Genomic DNA, 22,890 nt, shown 5'->3' with positions numbered 1-22,890 from the left:
TTCCTTTATCGAGTTTGGTCTCGTGTGTTAAATTGGATTAAAGTTTGGGGACGGTAAACAAACCTGTTTGTGACGTTGGCAGTGCTACTGCCGTCCGACGCGATTTATGATAGAGGAGGGTTGCTTCGGACAGCGCTAGAGTGAACCTGCCCGCGTCGATTAATAGTCCTCCATCCATGAAGTGCATTATCATAAGGGGCGGAAAAAATGCTGAGCCAGGAGTTCTTCAAATTACTGCCCCCCTTGAACCTGAATTATTCATGATGATGTGTGAACAAAGTCAAGGAAGGTACCGTGCTTCTTCGTGCTATCCTTCAAGTGAAACACCGAACATGGAACAGGAGATATCAGTATAGTGGAAGAGTTTGCTCAGTTGGTGAATATCACGACCAAAAATGTTTCGACATGGTGTTGTAAGGCCAAAAATAAAATTTTGAAGTTTTTAGATTTTCTTCCCCCGAAATAATCTAGACATTTCTAATTCTAGTATTATAGACGAGTTTCGGAAAAAAAGTAACTGAAGTTGACTCTAATACATGTCAAGACTCGAGTGAAACGAGTTGAAAATTCGACTCATCACATCACTATGTGTGAACGCTTCGTGGCGATCTCGCTAAGTGAACGGCGTGGTTAAATCAACGGGATAGACAGACCCATTATTCAAAATTCGAGTGTCCATTTTCTTTTGCTAGTTGCTTTACGTCGCACTGACACAGATAGATCTTATGGCGACGATGGGATAGGGAAGGGCTAGGAGTGGGAAGGAAGCGGCCGTGGCCTTAAGTAAGGTACAGCCCCAGCATTTGCCTGGTGTGTCTATTTTCTTGGGAGATAATAATAATAATAACAACAACAACAATTGGTATGACAAAAGCTGCTGACTTACAGACCTACTTATATGGTGATACATAGGCCGCCTGCCTACCAGCTTCGACATTCTGATTATGCTGCTGCCTAGCAACGACTAGCTATTTTCTTTTGTTGGTAGTGGCTTTACGTCGCACCGACACAGATAGGTCTTATGGTGACGATGGGATAGGAAAAGGCTAGGAGTTGGAAGGAAGCGGCCGTGGCCTTAATTAAGGTACAGCCCCAGGATTTGCCTGGTGTAAAAATGGGAAACCACGAAAAACCATTTTCAGGGCTGCCGACAGTGGGATTCGAACCCACTATCTCCCGGATGCAAGCTCACAGCTGCGCCCTCATATGAAACCGCACGTCCAACTCGCCCGGTGCGACGACTGGCAACGAATGTGGAATATCAGTAACCAGGTACTATGACACTGAGTGCGCCAAATATCTTTAATATGCCAAAAATAATGACATGTAATGCAACGATTTTTGACCGCCCTTCAGAATCGACTACCACCTAGGATCGAACTCACGAACTTGCGAATGTGAGTCGGACATTATCACTGCTCCGCCAAGGCAGATAGTTCATTGGGTTTGCTGTAGGTTTTCTCTGAAACCGTAAGTGCAATCTCTCTTTACTCTTAAGCTTCGTGTACCAGTCACGTAGCCCTACTTTGAATTTTTAATTTTTGGATCCCCTTAATCGTACCAGTTTTGTGAACGGTAGAAAGCGCTTTCAGTTTCTCCCTTTACTTGCACCCTCTCTTTCCCTGCCTTGTAAACCAAACGCTGCGCCCACAAAAAGCGTGGAAGCGTTTGAAGCCTTTGCGTGTTGAGAACCTTTTGTTGGGCTAAAGTAGCGTCAAGAAAACGATTTAAATCCCCTGTATAAAGGTGTGGCACTAGGCCTTTAAACATTAGGACTTGAATACATGTCCTTTAGCTCATCATACGGGTAGGGTTTCTGGGTGCACCGAATCTCGCTAGAATATATATATTTTTTTAATGATTTCCGAAATCATCTCTGAATTTGGGACAGGGGTGAAGGAATAACTTATTCACAAGTTTCTGTAATTGATAGCGCCACTACCAGTGTGAACTCTATTCTCCCCACCCGTCAGTTATACCAGAGTGGTGAAAGAGCAAGTATACTGTAATGTTTTGAAGGACCATGTACGGATATTCCGAAAAAAGATAATGTGGGTACGGATTAATGAGACTTTACTATACTTTATTTTAAGTCTCATGACGAGGCACTAACTACTACCACCAAATATCACTGTTGACGCAGAAACGAATTGTTTATAGAATCGAATACAGTGTATTCGAAAACTTTTAAACAACGAATATTGCATTGGAAACAATATTCTTTAATGCTACAATATAAAGTTTGTAACTAGAGTAATGATTTTAGCCTCACGTAATATTTCTCGAATGCTTCACTCAATGGAATGTGACGTTCTCGGGTGAGGAATTCAGTGGTTGTACTTTCACTCGAATGTACAGTAATTTGCGGTGTTAATGCGGTGTTAATTTCCTGTAGGCATTATTTAAAATCACACGCTTCCTCAAAAATCCATTTAAGTATCACGTTCATCTTTGTAGTAAACTCATTTATTTGGGACAACCCGTTTTTCGTGCACACTTACCACTGAAGAGAGTAACACAGAACGTTCTGTACCCTGTTCTTGTCTATCGTAACGAGAGCTTTTCAAAGACTGACTGAAAACATCCAACGAAATTATTCGAATATTTTTTCAGAACTCGAAATTTGTCGAGAACATTTAAGAATCAAACAAATACTTGAACATATTGATTTCAGTTACCCCCATCACTAGTTGCCACAACATATTTATAGTTACTCTCTGTTACAGCCACGATATATTACAATTATTTCATGGAATGTACATTCTCTCTCTTTCTCTCTCTTGTACAGTGGCTACGACTTTGTGGTATTTCCTGTCGCAGTGATATTAAGTAATAACGTCATCTCTATTTATGGAATGATTCATTTTTTTACTTTTCCATTCTTCTAGTCACTCCATCTATACTGCGGTTATTTGAAGGGTTATATTTGTTTACATCCTTGTAAAAAGTAACTTAGATGAAGTACTTCAGTATTTCTGCCGTGCAAGGACAGAAATTGCATGTGTTTTGTAAACGTTTTCATAAAAGTAGAAAATGTCATAAGAGACGAGTTATTATTATTATTATTATTATTATTATTATTATTATTATTATTATTATTATTAAATTTGCTTTATATCGCACCGACACAGATAGGTCTTATGACGTCGATAGGACAGGAAAGGGCTAGGAGTGGGAAGGAAACGGCCGTGTCCTTAATTAAGGTACAGCCCCAGCATTTGCCTGGTGTGAAAATGGTAAACCACGGAAAACCATCTTCAAGGCTGTCGACAGTGGGGTTCGAACCTACTTTTACCCGAATGCAAGCTCACATTTGCGTGCTCCTAACAACACGGAGACGATTTAAGCGCTTGCTTAACTTACTAGCTTAACGGTAGATGTTCGAATCTTGATGTATTCTAGGATGTTTTTTTTTTTTCCTGATAAAGCACATGGCGTCAGGAAAGACATCCGGATCAAAACTGAAATAATCAATGGTGGTTTCAGTAGTCATATATATCAATCTATTTTAAGAACTTACCACTGAAAAACTGTCGTACTAGTGACTAAGGTCTTGCATTGTCTCCCGCGTATTAGGAATTATCAGATGTAATGTGAATGCCTTCAACCGATCGGCTGCGTTGAAAAAAAGAAGTTTCGGTATGCAACGGGGCAAGAGAAGTAACATGTGCCTTCTTTGTCTTTGCAAAATCATGGCATCTCACCCAGTGAGAATGATTCTGAATTGTCATACGGTCGCTTAATTTAAAACAAAAACTGATAGGTGCCAAGAGGCGATCAGTGTAAACAAAATTAATAAAACAAAACAACAATTACATTCGTATCGATTACCTCTAAGGGAAAGGCAACATTAAAATAAATCAGACCGAGCTCGATAGCTGCAGTCGCTTAAGTGAGGCCAGTGTCCAGTATTCGGGAGATAGTAGGTTCGAACCCCACTGTCGGCAGCCCTGGAAATGGTTTTCCGTGGTTTCCCTCTTTCACACCAGGCAAATGCTGGGGCTGTACCTTAATTAAGGCCACGGCCGTTTCCTTCCCACTCCTAGTCCTTCCCCGTCCCATCGTCGCCATAAGATCTATCTGTGTCGGTGCGACGTAAAGCAACTAGCAATAAATAAATAAATAAATAAATAAATAAATAAATAAATAAATAAATAAATAAATAAATAAATAAATAAATAAATAAATCAGAAGTTCGCCTGAGTTGACAGCCTTGTTCATTTAGGGTTTTATCTGGGATAAACACTTAAGTAACCCCATGGTGTCTGGGTAGCATGCCAGTGAGCGTTGCCAACCGTAGCAGAATTCTGCTGTGCTTAGCAGAATTGAAGTTTTGAAGTAGAGATGCTAAAAAGTAGCAAAATTTCATATCTCAGACAATCGTCGAAAATCATTCGTGAACCTCTCTTTTTTTCTTTACATTTTCTTTAGTTTCAATCAATTTTTCTGAGCAGTTTGTTTTAAAGGAACTGGTTGGACAGTGAATTAATTCTTGAGCTAAAATTATCCCTGCATTGTCTGGATGTTATTCATCGTTTCCTTTTCATATTCCAAAACTTATCCTCTTCTGTGAGTATACTGTAATTTTTGTCCCTTACTGCACGAACGGAAATATGAGCTTGGTAAATGGAAGAATGACTGCAAAGCTTGCATTTAACTTGCACTATTCAAAGAGTACACCTGATTATTCTATAGCATTTAAAGGCAATCAAATGCGTGTAAAATGTTACTGTTTTAATTACATTCCAGATGACTTGTTGTTTACCGTAAGTGCAATCAAGGGAGACCCAGGGGTTCTATTCCCGACCGGTCAAAGGTTTTTTTGCTATACGTGTCACCAACACAGGTCTTATGGCGACTAAGGGATGAGAATGGGCTAAGATTGGGATGGAAGTGATTGTAGCCTTAACGTATAGCCCTAGTAATTGCTTGGGGTTGAAATGTGGAAATGGGAAACCACGGAAACTCATGTTTAGAGCTGCTGAGAGTGGGGTTCGAACCCACTCTCCCAAATGCAAGCTCACAACCAAGCCTAGTTCTTAGGCTGAGGGCTGGAACGGGGATCACTAAGCCTCAGGATGTGCTCTCTGATCCGCGATTTGTAATAATGAATTTAACTAAAATATTTAGTATAAAATAATCAATTTCTCATTACAAAGTGAAAAGTGTAACGTATAAATAAAAAGCGTCTAACTAAACTAAATAGGTTGGTGACTTTAAAGAATCAGCGTATAAATGCGAAAGGCGTTGAAGTGGATAAACATATACTGTAAGTTAGGTATCACTGCATTATAAAGATTGCTGTTGACAAAGAGAGCCGGTCCCGCGGTCTCCGTGTAGCGAGCCTACTTCTTGGAGATCCCGAGGTTGATTCCCTCCCAAGTCTGGATCAAGGCCCACTTACTCTGAGTGAGAACAATTGAGCAGCTGTTTGACTGGGAGATAGCAGCCCCGGGCCTGGAAGTCATGAATGAATAATTCTTCGCGTTGACCTTGCATTACCTCGTATGTGCAGGCCTTTGGGCTGAGCGGTGGTCGCGTCGTAGGCGAACGTTCATCAGGGATGCAGCGCCACGAGGTTGGTTAGTTGGTTCGTTTGATTTGACATGTTGAACGAATATTTAAAAGAAATTACAAACAATATTTCTTCCGTCATTGCGCCAGTAAATCTACCGACACGAGGCTGATGTATTTGAGCACCTTCAAATACCACCGGACTAAGCCAGGATCGAAACTGCCAAGTTGGGGTCAGAAGGCCAGTGCCTCTACCGTCTGAGCCACTCAGCCCGGCCAACGGAAAATTCTGGGATGAAGCTTGTCATAAAACTTGTGTTAGTATCTAAACATGTTTACATGACAGTCGGTCTGCAGCCCACAAACGAAACAACATTAACTTTGCTGTGATACGCATATTCGTCACATCGATCATCGGTCATTTATTCTTTCCCTTGTTGTGTTCTTTTGCTAATTCCTTTGTGTCGAACTCGTTTGCCCGTTGCCTGATGGTAATTTGTTGTATGCAGGCGTGATATTGCGCTGCCTTATTAGCAGAAACTTACTCGGCTGATTATCAAGTGCTACCTCTTTAGTCGTTGCTGGGAACTTCCACTAATTGGACGTGACTCAGCTAAATGTTTAAACCTCTCTTGCTAATTTCCATATTCTCAATCCCCGTTGAGTTCATCGTTCATGCCCCCTTGTAACGGAGTGGTGTGAATATTGTAATAAATGTCTTTATATTCGTAATTTTAATAATAATAATAATAATAATATAAAAACAAAAATAAAAACATCGCTAATGCGTATCCTTTACAAAACTCGAACTGCTGAACTACAAGGAATTGGGAGATGTTTTTGCCAAAATATTCTAAATCATTTGAAAACTGCAGAAAGGATCGTTAACTTTTTGGAATTTTAGCTGGATTACTTTTATTTTGGGTAGAAAGTGTACTTCGTGCTTAGACATTTCAGATCGTCCTTATTGAATTACGGAAAACCGGGCGAGTTGGCCGTGCGGTTAGGGGCGTGCGCCTTTGAGTTTGCATCCGGGAGATAGTGGGTTCGAATCCCACTGTCGGCAGCCCTGAAGATGGTTTTCCGTGGATTCCCATTTTCACACCAGGGAAGTGCTAAGGTCACGGCCGCTTCCTTCCAACTCCCAGGCCTTCCCCTATCTCACAGTCGCCATAAGACCTATCTGTGTCGGTGCGACGTAAGGCCACTAGCAAAAAAAAAAAAAAAAGAAAAAAGAATTATGGAAATACCGAACAAATCGGTAGGCGCGATATTATTCAAGGTGGGCTTCAGCCAGTCTAGAGAATACCATAAAGGTTATTGAAGTTACAAATATTTAACTTGAGAAACAGCATGCTTACAGATCTGTAAAATCATGTTTTCTATTGAAAAGTGACGAATTATTTTCTCCAACTTGCTTCCACACCCAGTGTTGTGCTTTCTCGGCCCGTATTGATAGTTAGAGAAGTCTTAGTCGTGGACAGACGTGTTTCGCTTCTGAAGACGCTGAGCAAAGGCCTCATGAAACGTGCATAATTCCTGCTCTAGACGTGTTTCGCTTCTGAAGACGCTGAGCAAAGGCCTCATGAAACGTCCATAATTCCTGCTGTTTGTTTGTGTGACATATAAAAGCCCAAAAATACAATCAATATTAACAATTTTGTGCAAAGTGACAAGCCTACACTTGCCTTTATCTGCAGCTTCATAATGTCCCTGGATTTAAGCATGCATAACATACCACATATTTTACTTAATCACTGTTCCTAAATATTGCAAGATATCCAGAAAGGGGAGGGGGCGTTTTAAAGTCTACCAGTATCTGAAATCCATTTATGCTCTGAGACAGAAGAGTCATGAACTAGTAGGGATCTGTTGCATTTTGTAATTAATTCGCATCCATTAAGCGTGATCTGTCGTTTTCTTGCTTCCATTTGAGCTTAGCCGGTGTTACCATGTTCTTGCAATGCAAAGTGCCGAGTACATTTGTGTTGTAAATAGTCTTGAGAGTTTTCTTGTCGCTGAATGACTTCTAATGACTACACAGTCCGTCGTCAGCAGATTGCCGTGTATATTCTCAGAGTCTTTTGCTGTGACATGTCGCTACATTTCGCATACCAGTTATACAGTCTTGTTTCTTATAACTTGTTGAATAGGGATGTGCTAATATGAAGCAGCGAGCCGTACCTGGCGTTCGATACTTCTGTTCACTAGTCTGCCGTTAGTAGAAACGGTGCACCGTGGCTTGAAATACATAAAATGCTCTCCGAAAGTCGCTATGGTATTGTTGGAATCACGCGATAGATCAAGATGGAATCTTTCTTTTCTAAAGAAGATACTAGTGTTATTAGTTTTACGTCCCACCAACTATTTTTACGCTTTCTTTTTTTCGGAGACGCTGAAGTGCCGGAATTTTGTCCCACGGAAGTTCACTTACGTGCCGGTAAATCTACCTATGGCCGATGGTCTAGATATTAGGCTCCTTTAAACAACAAGCAACAGAAACAACAACAACAAATCTACCTATACGATGCTGATGTATTTGAGCACTTTCAGACTGCACCGGACTAAGTCGGGATCGAACTCGCCAGCTAAAGCTCAGGTCAGCACTTCACCGCCTGGCTACTCAGCCTGGCTTTTTTTTTTTTTTTTTTTTTTTTTTGCTAGGGGCTTTACGTCGCACCGACACAGATAGGTCTTATGGCGACGATGGAATAGGAAAAGCCTAGGAGTTGGAAGGAAGCGGCCGTGGCCTTAATTAAGGTACAGCCCCAGCATTTGCCTGGTGTGAAAATGGGAAACCACGGAAAACCATCTTCAGGGCTGCCGATAGTGGGATTCGAACCTACTATCTCCCGGATGCAACAGCCTGGCTTTGAAACTTGTTCTGTGGCGAGAAGTTTTTGCTGCGTCTCGAGCTCCACAAACTGTGGCACTCTTGAAAGCCTTAATGTAGACATCCCTTTAAACTCTTTGCATATAATGGTATTTTCAATTTCTTAAGAAGGTAATGGATTTCAGTATACATCGCAGGGATGCATAATAGCCCATATTTTTCGGTCTCCACGTGAAATAAAAAAGCAGATCATTGTCCATACTGCCATTTGAGGATCTTGGGCCTTCCAAGACAACTTTTGCTCATGGCTTTAAGATATTGAATTGTAACCTGGTCGGAGTGACTTTATCAGCCTTATTACTTAGCTTTCTTGACCTGGTTCTCGGCCTCTCGTATCAGAGAGATCACGAGTATGAATCATTTTCAAAAAGTAAATTTTTTACATGTTGCTTTATGACGTACCGACACAGATAGGTCTTATGGCGACGATGGGACAGGAAAGGGCTAGGAGTGGGAAGTAAGCGGCCGTGGCCTTAATTAACGTACAGTCCCAGCATTTGCCTGGTATTAAAATGGGGAAACCACGGAAAACCTCTTCTGGGCTGCCGACAGTGGGGTTCGAACCCACTGTCTCCCTAATAGTGAATACTGGCCGCACTTAAGAGGCTGCAGCTCTCGGGCTCGATAAATATATATTTAACGTCGCACGCCCGATACAGGGCTTCCGCGACGATGGAATACGAAAGAGCTAGGGATTAGGATTGGAAAGATCAGCCCGCCACTTGCCTTATGTGAAAGTGGGAAATTGCAGGAAATCATTTTCAGGGATGCAGCCGTTAGCGTTAGAACCTTCCGTCTTCCGAGTACAACCTTAAAGCTACACGACCCGCACTACATAATTCCAACCATTGATCCGGGAGTAGAATTCTTGGATCGAACACGGGGCACCTGGCGTACGAAGCAAATACGCAATCCATACGCCTATCTCTCTCTTCGTACGTAAGAACGCTAATTAGCGAGTGAGCGAATGGACAAAATAATGATGTTTACGCTGTGAAAGGTTAATGACATCGCGGTCAATGTACGTCTAAAATCTGCCCGATAACCTGTATTATGTATGTACTGGGGCTAGGATTAGGAAGAAACTGTTGAATACCAGGCGAGTTGGCCGTGCGGTTAGGGGCGCGCAGCTGTGAGCTCGCATCCGGGAGATAGTGGGTTCGAACCCCACTGTCGGAAGCCCTGAAGATGGTTTTCCGTGGTTTCCCATTTTCACACCAGGCAAATGCTGGGACTGTACCTTAATTAAGGCCACGACCGCTTCCTTCCCATTCCTAGGCCTTTCCTGTCCCATTGTCGCCATAAGATCTATCTGTCGGTGCGACGTAGAGCAAATAAAAAAAAAAACTGTTAACCGTGTATTCGACGTAGTGTATTGTTATCTAATTTGACGTTATAACTGCTGAAAATGACCGCTCTAACGTCATATTTCACTTATCGAGGGAGATTTTGAACCCCGAAGTCTGAGTAACAGCGGGCGGTCGCGTGGTTGCAGTTTATCCTTTTTATCCTCAGGCACTAATTAAAACCCTCCTGTCTCCCTTCTTCCTGTTAAAAGGAATAACTCCGAGGGAGGGAGTGGGGGCAGTCTTGTTGCTTGCTTCTCCTGGAAGTAGTTTACCTACACACAGGATCAATATAGCTAAGCCAAGCCGAGCTAGGCTAAGCGATCGTCCCTGCCATGCGGCGCGGCTTGTCTCCGCGGTTGTCATGACAACAAAACAAACGCCGCGCGGCGAGGAGCAACACGGGATCAAGTTATGGCCCGAGCGCTGGACAGCAAGATGTATTTCCCGCATTATCGAAACCTACTTTTTTCCCCCTTTACTCTCTTCTCGAACAAGAACAAAGGACATACCTAGCGACTCATCTGTTATGCAGTGGTCCACATCGTTATACGACGAACTGGCACTACCCTTCTTCGTTGGTCTTCCCGTAAGGGCGCCCCCATTAAAAACGGGCTCGGACTTATTTATACTGTTCTCCTTATAAGTCAGAGCAAACACAGAGATCCCTTGCAACTGATAGACACACTTGGAACTATTGTTTTATGTTTTAAAATACGTCCCTATTATAAGAATTTGGAACAAAAGGTCGGAATTATTACACTGCGAATTTATTTTTCTGGTTGCACATTTCTTTTGTTCAGTTTACCTGTCTGTCGTTTCTTAGAAGGCCATCCCGTTTAACAGTTGAAGCCAAGGTATGTCAGAACGTGATTGGTAGTACAGTCACGGATGACTCGATAGCCTCGCTTCTGCGAGCACAAAATATGTTGTGCGTCGTCATCTCTCCTCTTCTTTTCTGTCTGCTACTGCTGCTGGAGGCACCAAGAAGCTATTGTTACAATGACAAGTCTTTTCTTTTTTTGTACCAGCCCTCTGCACCATCCTCCACAGTGTCCGAGAAGCACTTAAGGAAATATTTACGAAAATATACACAAAGGGCGTTTTAATAGACCTTACTACAACACAACTTAATTACATAATATAATGTTTACATTTAAATAAAGAATGGCGCCTCGCTGGACTGTGTGTGCTTTGTGAATCCCATCCTGCACGTTTATATAAACAACCAGACTCCTTAAATCTCCACTTGTAAAGCACGGAGTCGGCTATCAAGAATGAGATGTAGGATGGAGATTCTCATCTCGGGAAAACCTTAATATCAGAGTTGAGTGTCTTTAAGAGCTGTGCTATGTACATTATAACTACTAATAATGTTCAGGAAAGAATGCTAGTCAACGTCACTTCAACTACAATCGTTCTAAGGGACACTGGAGTGCTAGAATTTCGCCCTGACAACGAAACTGTCTTCCATGCAGGAGTTGGATGTACGCGAAATTGTGGCAATGCACTGATATGTGTTGAAGCAAACAACGGTGTAGTACTGTGTTTCGGAGTGCTTCGGGACGTGTCTTGCAGGACTTTGAAGTTCTTCGGAACGCCTCATGCCTGGGCAACTATCCCTCTCTTTTGTTTTCTTATCTATAATTCGAAGGTTATTTCACATGCCGTGAAAGAACAGAATGGATAAATCAGAGATGAATTTCAGACAAGGAATAATTTACGACTGGTTACTTCAAGTAGAGGGTGACAGTGGTATAAGCTACGTAAATACGGGTCGACATTTAAATATAGACGTACACTCTAATGGGTAGAATGTTACTTTCATTGTAATATTTAGCGCCCGTTCTTTGTAATATTTAGCGCCCGTTCTGTCATTTCTGGCTGTTTCTTAAAAAAATTTCAGCTCCATTTCTTATTCAGAGTTGGCAAGCCTGATCACTACCTTGTGGGTAACGCTAGACATTACGTGGAAGTATTTGCTGGTGCATTTCAGCAGCTGTCAACATGTCCGTACATCCTCCTGATTTGAGTCTATAAACTGTTGCTAGACATAACTATATACACCTCTTGTGTTCCAGCACGTTTGGCAAGCTTCACCGAATTCAAGTCGCCCTCGTCTCCTGGGCATCATTAAAGACTGAATCTTCAATCTTTGATTATAAAACATACAAAAACCACACACAAGTCTCTCTCACTTAACACAAATTTGAAACGGTTTAATAAATAAATAAATAAATAAATAAATAAATAAATAAATAAATAAATAAATAAATAAATAAATAAATAAATAAATAAATAAATAATTAAATAAATAAATAAATAAATAAATAAATAAATAAATAAATAAATAAATAATACTGTCTACCCTTTATTCCCGTTTTCAGATGCGGGGTCGGGAATGCGGTGAAATTAAATTATATGGCATGATTTTACGGCCGGATGCCCTTCTTGACGCCATCCTCGGTTCGCGAGCTAATGAAGAAGAAATGAATTATGGTGAATTAAACTGGGTAAGGAGGTTGAAGGAATCCGCTGTGGCCTGTGAATAGGAACTGTCTTGGCATTTGCCTGGAAGTGAGAATGGGAAACCACAGAAAACCATTATCAGGGTAGTCGATGATTGAGTTGCAACCCACGCTTTTCCTACGCCATACCCTCCGCTCGGTGTTAATAAATAATAATAATAATAATAATAATAATAATAATAATAATAATAATAATAATAATAACAATTTCATGTGGCTATTACATCCGGATGCAACCATTGTGAGGCACACCCTCCGATGATGGTGGGCGCCGACTGCCATGTATGGCAAGCTACGTGTTATTATTATCTGTGAGTTTCAAGAATGTTGGGCCAGCACCGATTCCTAAAACGTGAGCCCAGGGAATTAATCGTTCACGATAAAAGTCCCACGACCAAGCAAGGAATCGAAGATCAGTGCACTGATCATTTAATAATAAATAATATTATTTGCTTCACGTTCCATGAACTACTTTCACGGTTTTCGAAGACGCCGAGGTGCCGGAATTCAGTCTCGCAGGAGTTCTTTCACGTGCCAGTAAATCTACCGACACGAGGCTGACGTACTGTATTTGAGTACCTTTTATCCATTGAGTCAGATAATACTGAAATGATACGACATTACGACAGGCCTGCTTTCTCTCCAGTCCTACCCTCAGATAATAATACGAACGTACTCCGGTACCACACCATAGGTATTGACCCTCTGATGAACATAGTGTTCCTAGCTCCTTCTGTGGATTAGTGGTCGAGTGTCAGCCTCCAGCCCAAGACAGCGGGTTAAAACCCGGCAGAGGTAGTCGGTATTTTGAAGGGCGGAAAAAAAGTTCATTCGACAAGCCATGTCGTACGATGTCGGCATATCCAGCCCAAGACAGCAGGTTAAAACCCGGCAGAGGTAGTCGGTATTTTGAAGGGCGGAAAAAAAGTTCATTCGACAAGCCATGTCGTTCGATGTCGGCATATAAAAGATCTCTGGTCATATATTTGGTGTCCACTCGACAAAATCCATTAAAACTCAAACCACAGATGCCGAAGAGATATAGGTTTACTCTGCCTTCTAGTATTCCTAGAGTAAAACTGAGCATCGAAATTGACGAGCAGACAGATAGCGTCAAATTGAAAATACCTGCACACGGTAGCTGAGTCCATAACGATTATTATTATTATTATTATTATTATTATTATTATTATTATTATTATTATTATTATTATTATTATTATTATTATTTAAAACGTATTCGCTGTGTGATATTTTTTACTTGCTGTTCATTCCAAGAGTTGTATTCTTTATTATTCAGTCAGTATGTAAGGGACCATTGAATTGAATTCGTATGTTTTGTTTTTGCAGGCCATGCCCGCCAGGCCATGAGGCGCGACAGGGGGCTGTGATGGCCCTGGCCCCACGCGCCAGCCCGCCCGAGTCCCGGCCGCTGCGCCTGCTGCTCCTACTCTCACTCGTCATGGCAGGTAAGTCATTTCTACATTCTGTGAGGGGGTATATTACTTCTTGCCCGAGACAAAGCGCCATTTTACTTATTTCCCTCCCTCAAACCCACGCAATCGACCGCCCCCTCCCAAGCGGGTGGCCGTCTCATTTTGTTAACCTTCAGGTGGCAGCTCTTACTTTGTCGGCACACGTCCCTACTAATTGCACTAAAGGGGGGTGGGGGGTGGGGTCCTTGCCTGTTGATTCCAAGAACTGAGCCCGCTAAGTCTCGGTGAGGAGTGTAACACATCGCCAGAGATTGAAGTTTCGGTGGACAGTTTGAAGGGAAATTCGTGGGTAAGCGCATCACTGCGACATCGAATATGATTATGTTAGTTTCAACGAATGATACCTGGTTTACGAGTTACAGAGGTCAGAACCTAAGTGCGTCCAACACTGTAGTGCCGAACACTGATACATATCAGTTTAACGTGTTGACTACGGCTAGGACTTTGCAGAAATTTAATCCTTTTCTGGTAACACAGAAATATAGCTGTAGTGTTTACATGTTCTATGATAAGTTGAGTATTTTAACGTATTTGTTAGAACTTTCTTTCCTTGCATTTTGCCTCTTACGAGTTTTTTATATTTTGATTTCATTTTCGGGACATTTTTCTCATTTATATTGACACTGTATTTCACATTTGCTCTACAAATTTTCGCCATTATGTTTTGTACATATTTTAGTTCAGTTTTTCTACACATTCATTGTTTTCGTTTTCACATTCACTCCCGTGTAATGGACTAGTCTACTATTCTTCAGTACAGATTCGCAATGATGTGATCCATATCTAGGCTTCTGTCTGGAGAACAATGCTCACTGGAAGCAGAAGATAACTGATTTAGCGACCAGCTAACTTGGGTATTTTATATGTACCTTTGTATTCTAGTTGAGACAGAAAGGGTATTTTGTCTGGATCTCTTATCCGACAATAGTCGGAGATCCAGCTTTTAAAACTTGCATGAAGAGTATTGTGTTTACTGCAACCGAGTAGGTGAAAATGAGAACCAACTATGAATTAAGACTAATGCTGGAAACTACGTCAGATAACTTATGTGCGGCCATTTCAATAAAAAAATGATACAAAAGTAAATAAATTTTGAAGTATACAATCTTCTATTCGGTAATTGATTCAATTTTGATGATGATGCTTGTTGTTTGAAGGGGCATAACATCTAAAGTAATCGGCCCCCAATTCAATTATGAGTATGACAGTAGTTTCAAAGGCAAATTTAGAATATACAATTTATCATTAGGTCATATTTTTTTAAATGGGTCATTTTAAAGCATTTTTTGGTCATAAATGCCTTCTTTTTTAGTCCGTTTTGATACAGGTAATCAATATCCTAGCCCTAACGGCGATGCTATCTAACAGTGTTGTTGATACGTTGACGCAGGGATTCTCCATCTATCATTACGCAATCGAATAGCTTTAATAAATAAATAAATAAATAAATAAACACATAAATAAATAAATATGTTTAAACACTCGGCAAATTAATATGATCCTTGAGCTTGAATGTTACAATATCAGTCGTGTTCAGGAATTAGTCACTTGTAGCTACTCGTAAACAGACCTGTAGATATGAACGAGTTAATCGTAATCGTACATTTTTGTTCAGTTTTATGGTAAGTGAAAAAACTTTCTCGTACAATTTCCAACAAAATATCATTGCTATTTCTTTTATGTTGATTGCAATAATATTGCCACAGTAGCATTTACCTGCACATAACCAAATATTTGAGAGAAACACTCCACAGTATTTGGAGCCTTTCGGTATCTTTTATTCCTAAAAAGGTTATTGAATTTCTCCTTTTTTAACAAATACTGTATTTCAGTGCTGTGGGGGGGGGACTGGAGATTTATCAATTTGAGTTAGACACGAACAGCTAAATTATATCAATTTAAATATCGAACTTTGCAAAACACAGAGCACTAGGTAAGAGGACTGTTGTCAGCACCACCACGAACTTAACGTAAAAGTCGCTAAATGCTTCTATAAATAGCAACATTATTATTCCGATTCGTACAGCAGTGTTTGAAATAAAAAGTGATAACGACCTCAGGAGCGTCTTTTTCTCGAGAGCACCATAGTGCTAGCGAGCAACAGGCGGAGAACGCTGTTAACGTGTCTTCCGAATGTTCAGATTCCGTGTTCAATACGAAACGCCGAAATATAATTAGCTTTTACTTTGCTTCCATACGCTTCTGTTTATTTGTATTCTTTGAAATATTGCAGTGTCCTTTATCTTGATTACAAAAATATTGTCACAGTTGCATTTTAACTGCAATTTTTCTTCGTTTACACTAATTGTCTAATGCAATACATTAATCGAATAATGTTATTGGTTTTACGTCCCATCAGCTACTACTAAGGCTTCCGGAGACAGTGACGTGCCGGGAACTTGTTCCGGAGGTTGTGCTGGTAAATCAACGTGCTTTCCCAGCATGGCGAATATGTAGGTCATTTCGTTCTTTAATATTTGGAATAGTCTACATTGGGAATCGACTAATTCTATCAGCGTCTGTTACCGAGGAAAAGGCTATCATCCCAGTAAGTCATACATACCGGTTAGACCTGTTCTGGTCGTACGTTTTACCACATTTGGTGTGATCCAACAAAAAGAGGCACCCAGATTGCTGCTGTAATGGTGTCAGCTAAGACATGGCTGCAAGCGAAATAGCACAGGTGATTTGGTCCAGAAGCATCAGACAAGACTTACACTGCTCTAGTCTTTACAGATCTTAGAAAACGGTCGTTATCAATAAACGTGCTAAATACTTCCTAAAAAGAACCTGTCTCTGTTGACCAGCGATAGTGTCCGAGTCGTAATCTCAGGTTCGCCGGTTCGATTTTTGAAAAGCGGTCACACACCTTGGCGTTCCATGCCATTGTTGTTCGACGTTAAACACCACACTCAGTGTCACCCGTCCGCCTCTGATTAAATGATTAGCGTTCTGGCCTTTGGTCCAGGGGGTCTCGAGTTCGATTCCAAGCTTGGTCGGAGATTTTAATATTAATTGGTTAATTCGTCTGGCTCTGGGGCTGACTGTGTGTGCCATCTTAATTATTAGTAATCGTGTTATGTTAGGTAGGGCCCCCGTCCTCGCCGACATGCAGGTCGCCTATCGGCCATCTATTAGAAGAATACCTGCAGTAGGCCTCTCTGGAGGTCATATGCTATTATTATTATTATTATTATTATTATTATTATTATTATTATTATTATTATTATTATTATGTTACATTTGTAACAACGATCTTCTGTTGTTCTCCACATTTCATTCCGTGGGTAAATGAAGTAAATAATTCGTGAAAAGAAAACTAAACTGACCATATTACCTTCGGAGGTTTGCTGTTTGACTACGGCCTTTTCTTAGTCTTGATCTTCTCCAAATCACTTTATCACGAAACCTTTCAAACTTGACCTCGGCTAGATGTAGGTTATAGCCCAAGCACAACGTTGACAGCCTGGGGATGTGTATATTTCAAAATTTTCACCACTCTTTTGTCGTCGCGGATTCATAACCGCGAACTGCCCGCCTTCCCAGAAGAGATGAACTATATACATCCGGGTGTGACGTCACTCTGGGTTCATCCGCTGCATAGTAACCTCCTACTTCATTCTGGCAGAGCATTTAGCTTCCCTCAGTGATACACTCCATAGTGTTTGAAAGATTCCCGGCAAAGCTCAATCATTTGAGCTGAATATTCCTTATATATGGTGACGGGATTTAATACCAGGGTTCTTTTACTTATAAATATGTAGTTTATGATGTGCTATCAACTTCGTCTTTAAAAATAAACTACTAGATGATAGTAACTAATGTCTGCGAATATCCTAAAATTATTTAGGTAGAATTCAAGCATGGATGAAACGAGCAGGCAGAGTAGTGAAAGAAAATCACGAAATGTTTTTCATTTCATGCCTCTAAGCTACTGACAATTGCTTAATATGCAGGGTGAAGAAAAAATCGTGGACAGGCAGTCCATCACGGAATTCCACGTAAAACACAAAGTCGTGAAGGTGTCAACAACAATGTCCAATATTGCATAATTTACGAGTTTATACGGTACGTCAGAATTTCTGTACGTTGCAACAGCGTAACACTGAATATTATGTTATATATCAATTTAATATGAAAATGATCTTCTGATGTACCTTTGGTTGACCGTGAGAGATCCAAGATCTAGTTTATAACAGAGACACTAAAATCCACCCCAAACCCGCGGTCACATACTTTCAGTAACATACAACCTCCAGAACTGAGGTGACAGGTAGCAACTATACTTGAGTGGAGAAAGTTACACCATCATCCACAGGATCTCCCAATCCATGAAGTGCTTTCAGACATTGTAAAGAGCAGCATTATCACTTTCAGATTAGGCTATAATGTTCATATTACAGCGGAGTATCCAGTGTTATTCCCTTCATAAAGGAAAGAAAGCGTTTGGCGAACTGAAGTTACCATTGTAGGCAATTTATTCGGAAGTTTACACTCTGAATTTAATGTTGATTGCCTAGCCGAGTGGGTCAGATGGTAGAGCGCTTTCTGAAATATAATCCCATCTCAGTCCCATGATATCTGAAAATGTTCGAATACGCCAATAGATTTACCAGCACGTAAAAGAACTTCCCTAGAACAATATTTCGGGCTCCCCAGAGCCTTCGAAATCCATAAAACTATTTGATGATTCTTGTTTAAAGGGGCCTAACATCTAGGTCATCGGCCCCATAAAACTAGTTATAAGGGCGGATGTTGATAGTTTAAACACACCATCTATCCGTACTGTGCAGCCAACTCACTCGGTGACAAGGACTTCTTTTAAGTGTCAGTAAGTCAATCGGCAAGGGTTTCTAAGATTTAAATTCTCCTAAATGCCAACCGACTGACTCGAGATTCGACGCAGTTACTATTAAGCATTAGAGACGGCTCCTATCCTGTTGAGCAGTGTAGGTTCAGAGGTTTCTATGTTTGATTCCCGACCGGGTCGGAGATTTTACCCGTGTCTCGTTAATTCTTCTGACTCAAGGACTGAGTATTTGTGTTTCTATATTCACCTATTCATATGCGCATCACTATATCAACCTCTACAGAAACACGCAATAGTGATTAAATCCCTCAGCATATGGTTGACATTAGGAAGAGCATCTGGCCGTAAAAAGGTCAGGGTATGAGAAAAGCGTTGGAAGAACTAGGAATAATATCCTTTAGGAACAACGTTCTAGTAGTCGAGCGTTTCTTAAGGTCTTTGGATACGAACCTAACGTTACTATTTGTACAGGAATGATGGACGAATCGTATTAGTACAGTAACCTGTCAAGGGTGGATGGCTTCGGCATTATATTTGCGTAGTTCAGAAACGCCGAGCGGGGCGACTTGGTGGAGAAGAACGGAACATTCTCCCGCGTGGAGGGCGGGCTAATGCCGCTATCATTACAAGCTATGATCGCCACCCTCTGTTATTATCAGCCACTTAATTGTGAATGAGGTGGATATCAATTACATGAGTAGTTGTTAACAAGGGAGCGAGATTAAAATTACTACTCCCACCTCGGAATTGATGAGCTAGATGATTCTCATGATCTTGAGAGAGTTGAGAAACATCGTGTTTCAAAGAAGGCTTTCGCGCTCTTTCTAAGGTGTTAAACATGTTCGTGGTTAATCGTAAGTTCTGCACGATAAGCATTTAGTTCGCAGTTTTGATTCCGACTCTGTCCGAAGTTATTTGAAAGTCCTCAAATACTCCAGCCTCGTGTCGATATATTTACTGCCACCTATTTCTGTGGGATAAACTTCCTACACCTCGAATTCTTCCGATAATCGTAAAATCGGAAAACGAATACAATTACATATTGAGCACTTTGCATTTGACTGTCGTGCCAAGTTCACAATCGATCTAAAACAGGGGTTTCCAATTTGTAAGGGCTCGAGGGCCATATTGAAAACCTTAGTCATGTTCGCGGGCCGCACTTGAATAATAGGCCAATTTTCGTAAAATTCTGCATATAGTAGGTCTACAGAAGTACCATTATGAAAAAGTAATATACATAATTCAATTGAAATAAAGGTTTGATAATTTTAATTACTTAGGTAAAACATTATTTGACAATTGCATAAAAGTGAAATTTGGAGCCGGGCTGAGTGGTTCAGGTGGTTGAGGCGCTGGCCTTCTGAAGCCAGCTTGGCAGGTTCGATGTTATATCATTCCGAAGGTGGTCAAATACGCCAGCTTCTTGTCGACTGATTTACTGGTACGTATAAAAAAACTCCTGCGCGACAAAATTCCGGCACCTCGGCGTCTCCGAAAAACATCAAAAGTAGTGTGACGTAAAAACCAATCATTATTATCTGAAATTTGGATTTTAAATGAAAAATGAAAAATAATCCATTCACATCAAGTGAATTTTTAAAAAGAGGAAATAATATTAAAGAGTGAACTATTTCGGACTTGGGTCTATAACGAATATAAAACATACATTTTTGAACGACTTACAAAATATTATTTTGTAACTATTCTTCACATTATTTATTAAAATGCTCTCCCGGGCCGCATTATATGGCTTCGCGGGCCACATGCGGCCCGGGGGCCGCCATTTGGAAACCCCTGATCTAAAATGTGAATACAGTTCAGGTCGTCTCAGTACCGTACTTTGAAAATAAGTTTTATATCATACATACGTAAATACAGTGCTATAGTTGGGCCGGCACACGATACAAGCATAAATAATAAACATGGTCAGGGTACTGGTAAAAAAAAAGTGTTGGACCTCACAGTTTACTTTGAGACCAACACACAGCATGCGTCATTTGGTCGACGAGGAGAAGAAAGCTGCTTACTTCCCATGTGTTCCTCACTTTAGTGAAAACTACCTAGGTACAGTACAATTGGGTACACATAGGAGAAGAAGGAGCTTCTTTTTTGAGACAGGTGAATCTTTTTTAAGGGCACAAGCTCTTTTCCGAAGAAGCTGAAGATAACACTCAATATTCTACAACATTATCCCTTCTTGTTCTGAAGGATTCTTTATCCATTTTATCCACACATTTGTATTTTTGTTAGTTGTCTTTCAGTTTTCAATTTTCTTCATTTGATAGTTTGTAATGCTTTAGTAATTCTGGTTGGTACCTTATAAGTGTTCTGGAACTTTGTTTTTCGATGGAAAAATGTATTGGAAGATTTAAATCAGGGCCTCTCAAACGCCCAAAATGTCACGCGTGCAAAGTGACGCGCAGAGTTCCTGTGCACAGTGCATCGGTCCCACTCGGCTCTGTTCGGACCAACGCTTCGTCTCTGGGCTACTCGGATAAGCTCGGCTCAACGGCTCAACTCGGCTCGGATTTGGAGCGCTATGGAGCAAGTGAGGAAGAGGGAGACAGGCGGAGAGAGCGAGACAGGCATGGGGAAATAGAGAGACAGCGCTATTGCTCCAAATCGAGGAGCGGGGGGTCTGCACTCTGGTCAACCAAGCGAAGTCGTCTTTCGCACCGTGCACAGTGGACACTGAGAGGCCCTGACTTAAAGTAATAAAACAAAACGACTCTAAACGCCGAGATGAGGCATTTTTAGACATTGTGTGAAATGAAATTTACATGCCAAGCCTAATAATGTACAAAAAGCTCGAACTACCACGAATGATGATGCAGTAACAACATCAGTCAACGAATGGTATGCAGTTTTATCTGCCGCTGCTGTTAACGTGTATGTTCTACGCGCAGTCGCCTACGACTTTCTCAAAGCGATTTGAAAATAGTGGCGGTGGCATGTTTGTAATAATTTGAGTGAAAAGAAAAGATGAAAGGAGAAGGTACTGTGGCCGCAACCATAAAAACAAAGTTGAAAAATTGAATGAAAGAATTTAAAAATGCAAATAATAAACGTTTTCCTGATAAAGCTCGTCCAGCACAGGAAGTCACAAGCCACATCCCTGAAGGAAAGAAGAAATATTGTACTGAAATGACGCAGTACCTGACAAATGATGACCACGGAGTGTTTTACAAAAGTATGAACAATAAAACATTTAGTTATCAGTGGTTTGTTCACTTTAATATCATGGTGCTATGTACTGAGCTGTGGAACTTTACGAGCATTTCATTGAATTTTTACTACAATACAATATCACATTTATCAGTCCCTTTGGATAGTATATTCATACAATACTTAGTTTTCAACTAAAACACAAAAATATGTTGAAATTATTACCGTTAAATAAATAAATAAATAAATAAATAAAAAATAAATAATAATAATTGCGTGACCTCCGGAGAGGCCTGGTACAGGTCTTTTTCTAGCAGACGGTGTATTAGGCGACCTTCCTGTCTCTGAGGATTGGGCCCCACCTAAGATGATTTCTAATGCTGAAAACATCACGAACACCCAGTCTCCGAGCCAGATGAATTAACGAGTTTAGGTTTAAATCCCAGATCCGGCCGGGAATCGAACCCGGGACTCCCTGGTCCAAACGCCAGCGCGCTGACCATTTAGCCATGGAGCCGGACAAATACCTAATAGCCAACATTTTATTAATTTTTCTCAAAACCATGATTTTGGCACTCGGCGCCTGTTTTATTTGAAGTCTTCATTTGTTTTGTCTTCCGGATTTATGTGATCATCGGCAAGTGCGGCCGGACGTCCCTATTTGAGAAATATATACTCATTCTATCTTTATTAAAATTTGAAGTTATTTGTCATCTATTTGAAATTCTTATGATGAATACTATTTTGAGTTTTGGAAACTAGTTTATTCCCTTTATTGAAACACTCGTCCTTTAATTGGTTTTCTTGAACACCATTGACAGCCGCTCGAAAGAGTCGCTGTGTTGTGATTAGTTGATTTCAAATTTTTGTGGCTTGCCTTCGAATTGGTTAGTTCATACTAAATTTATGGTGTGGAGCCCTAACAGTTCTGCTGCAGTGATTCGCCTATTTAAAAAAATTGCAAAGGCAGCGTGCTATCAGATTGCTATACTCTGAATCAACTCAAGTCCTAAGTGATCCCTTTAATGTTATATTTGTTATATAAAAACCGCTTACATTACCCGCCAGGTTCAGGAGAAGAACCGAGATGGAGAATGGGAAAGAGAGAACGTGTTCACACGCGGAAGGATATTTTCCT

At 40.8% G+C, this 22,890-nt stretch overlaps 1 protein-coding gene across 1 annotated transcript in view; it reads left to right on the top strand.

Moving 5' to 3' along the window:
• The window catches only part of LOC136857177 (repulsive guidance molecule B), a 206,273-nt gene that overhangs the window by 74,258 nt on the left and 109,125 nt on the right, over window positions 1-22,890 (top strand). The window contains exon 2 of the mRNA XM_067135618.2: window positions 13,632-13,750. Within this exon, the coding sequence (XP_066991719.1) occupies window positions 13,672-13,750 (79 nt within the window). The 5' untranslated portion in view covers window positions 13,632-13,671. The remainder of the gene's footprint in view (window positions 1-13,631; window positions 13,751-22,890) is intronic.

Source organism: Anabrus simplex, chromosome 1, assembly GCF_040414725.1.
Source record: "Anabrus simplex isolate iqAnaSimp1 chromosome 1, ASM4041472v1, whole genome shotgun sequence".
Taxonomy (NCBI): domain Eukaryota; kingdom Metazoa; phylum Arthropoda; class Insecta; order Orthoptera; family Tettigoniidae; genus Anabrus; species Anabrus simplex.
The sequence above is the reverse complement of the archived record's forward strand: the minus strand, read 5'-3'. Positions and strand labels throughout refer to the sequence as shown.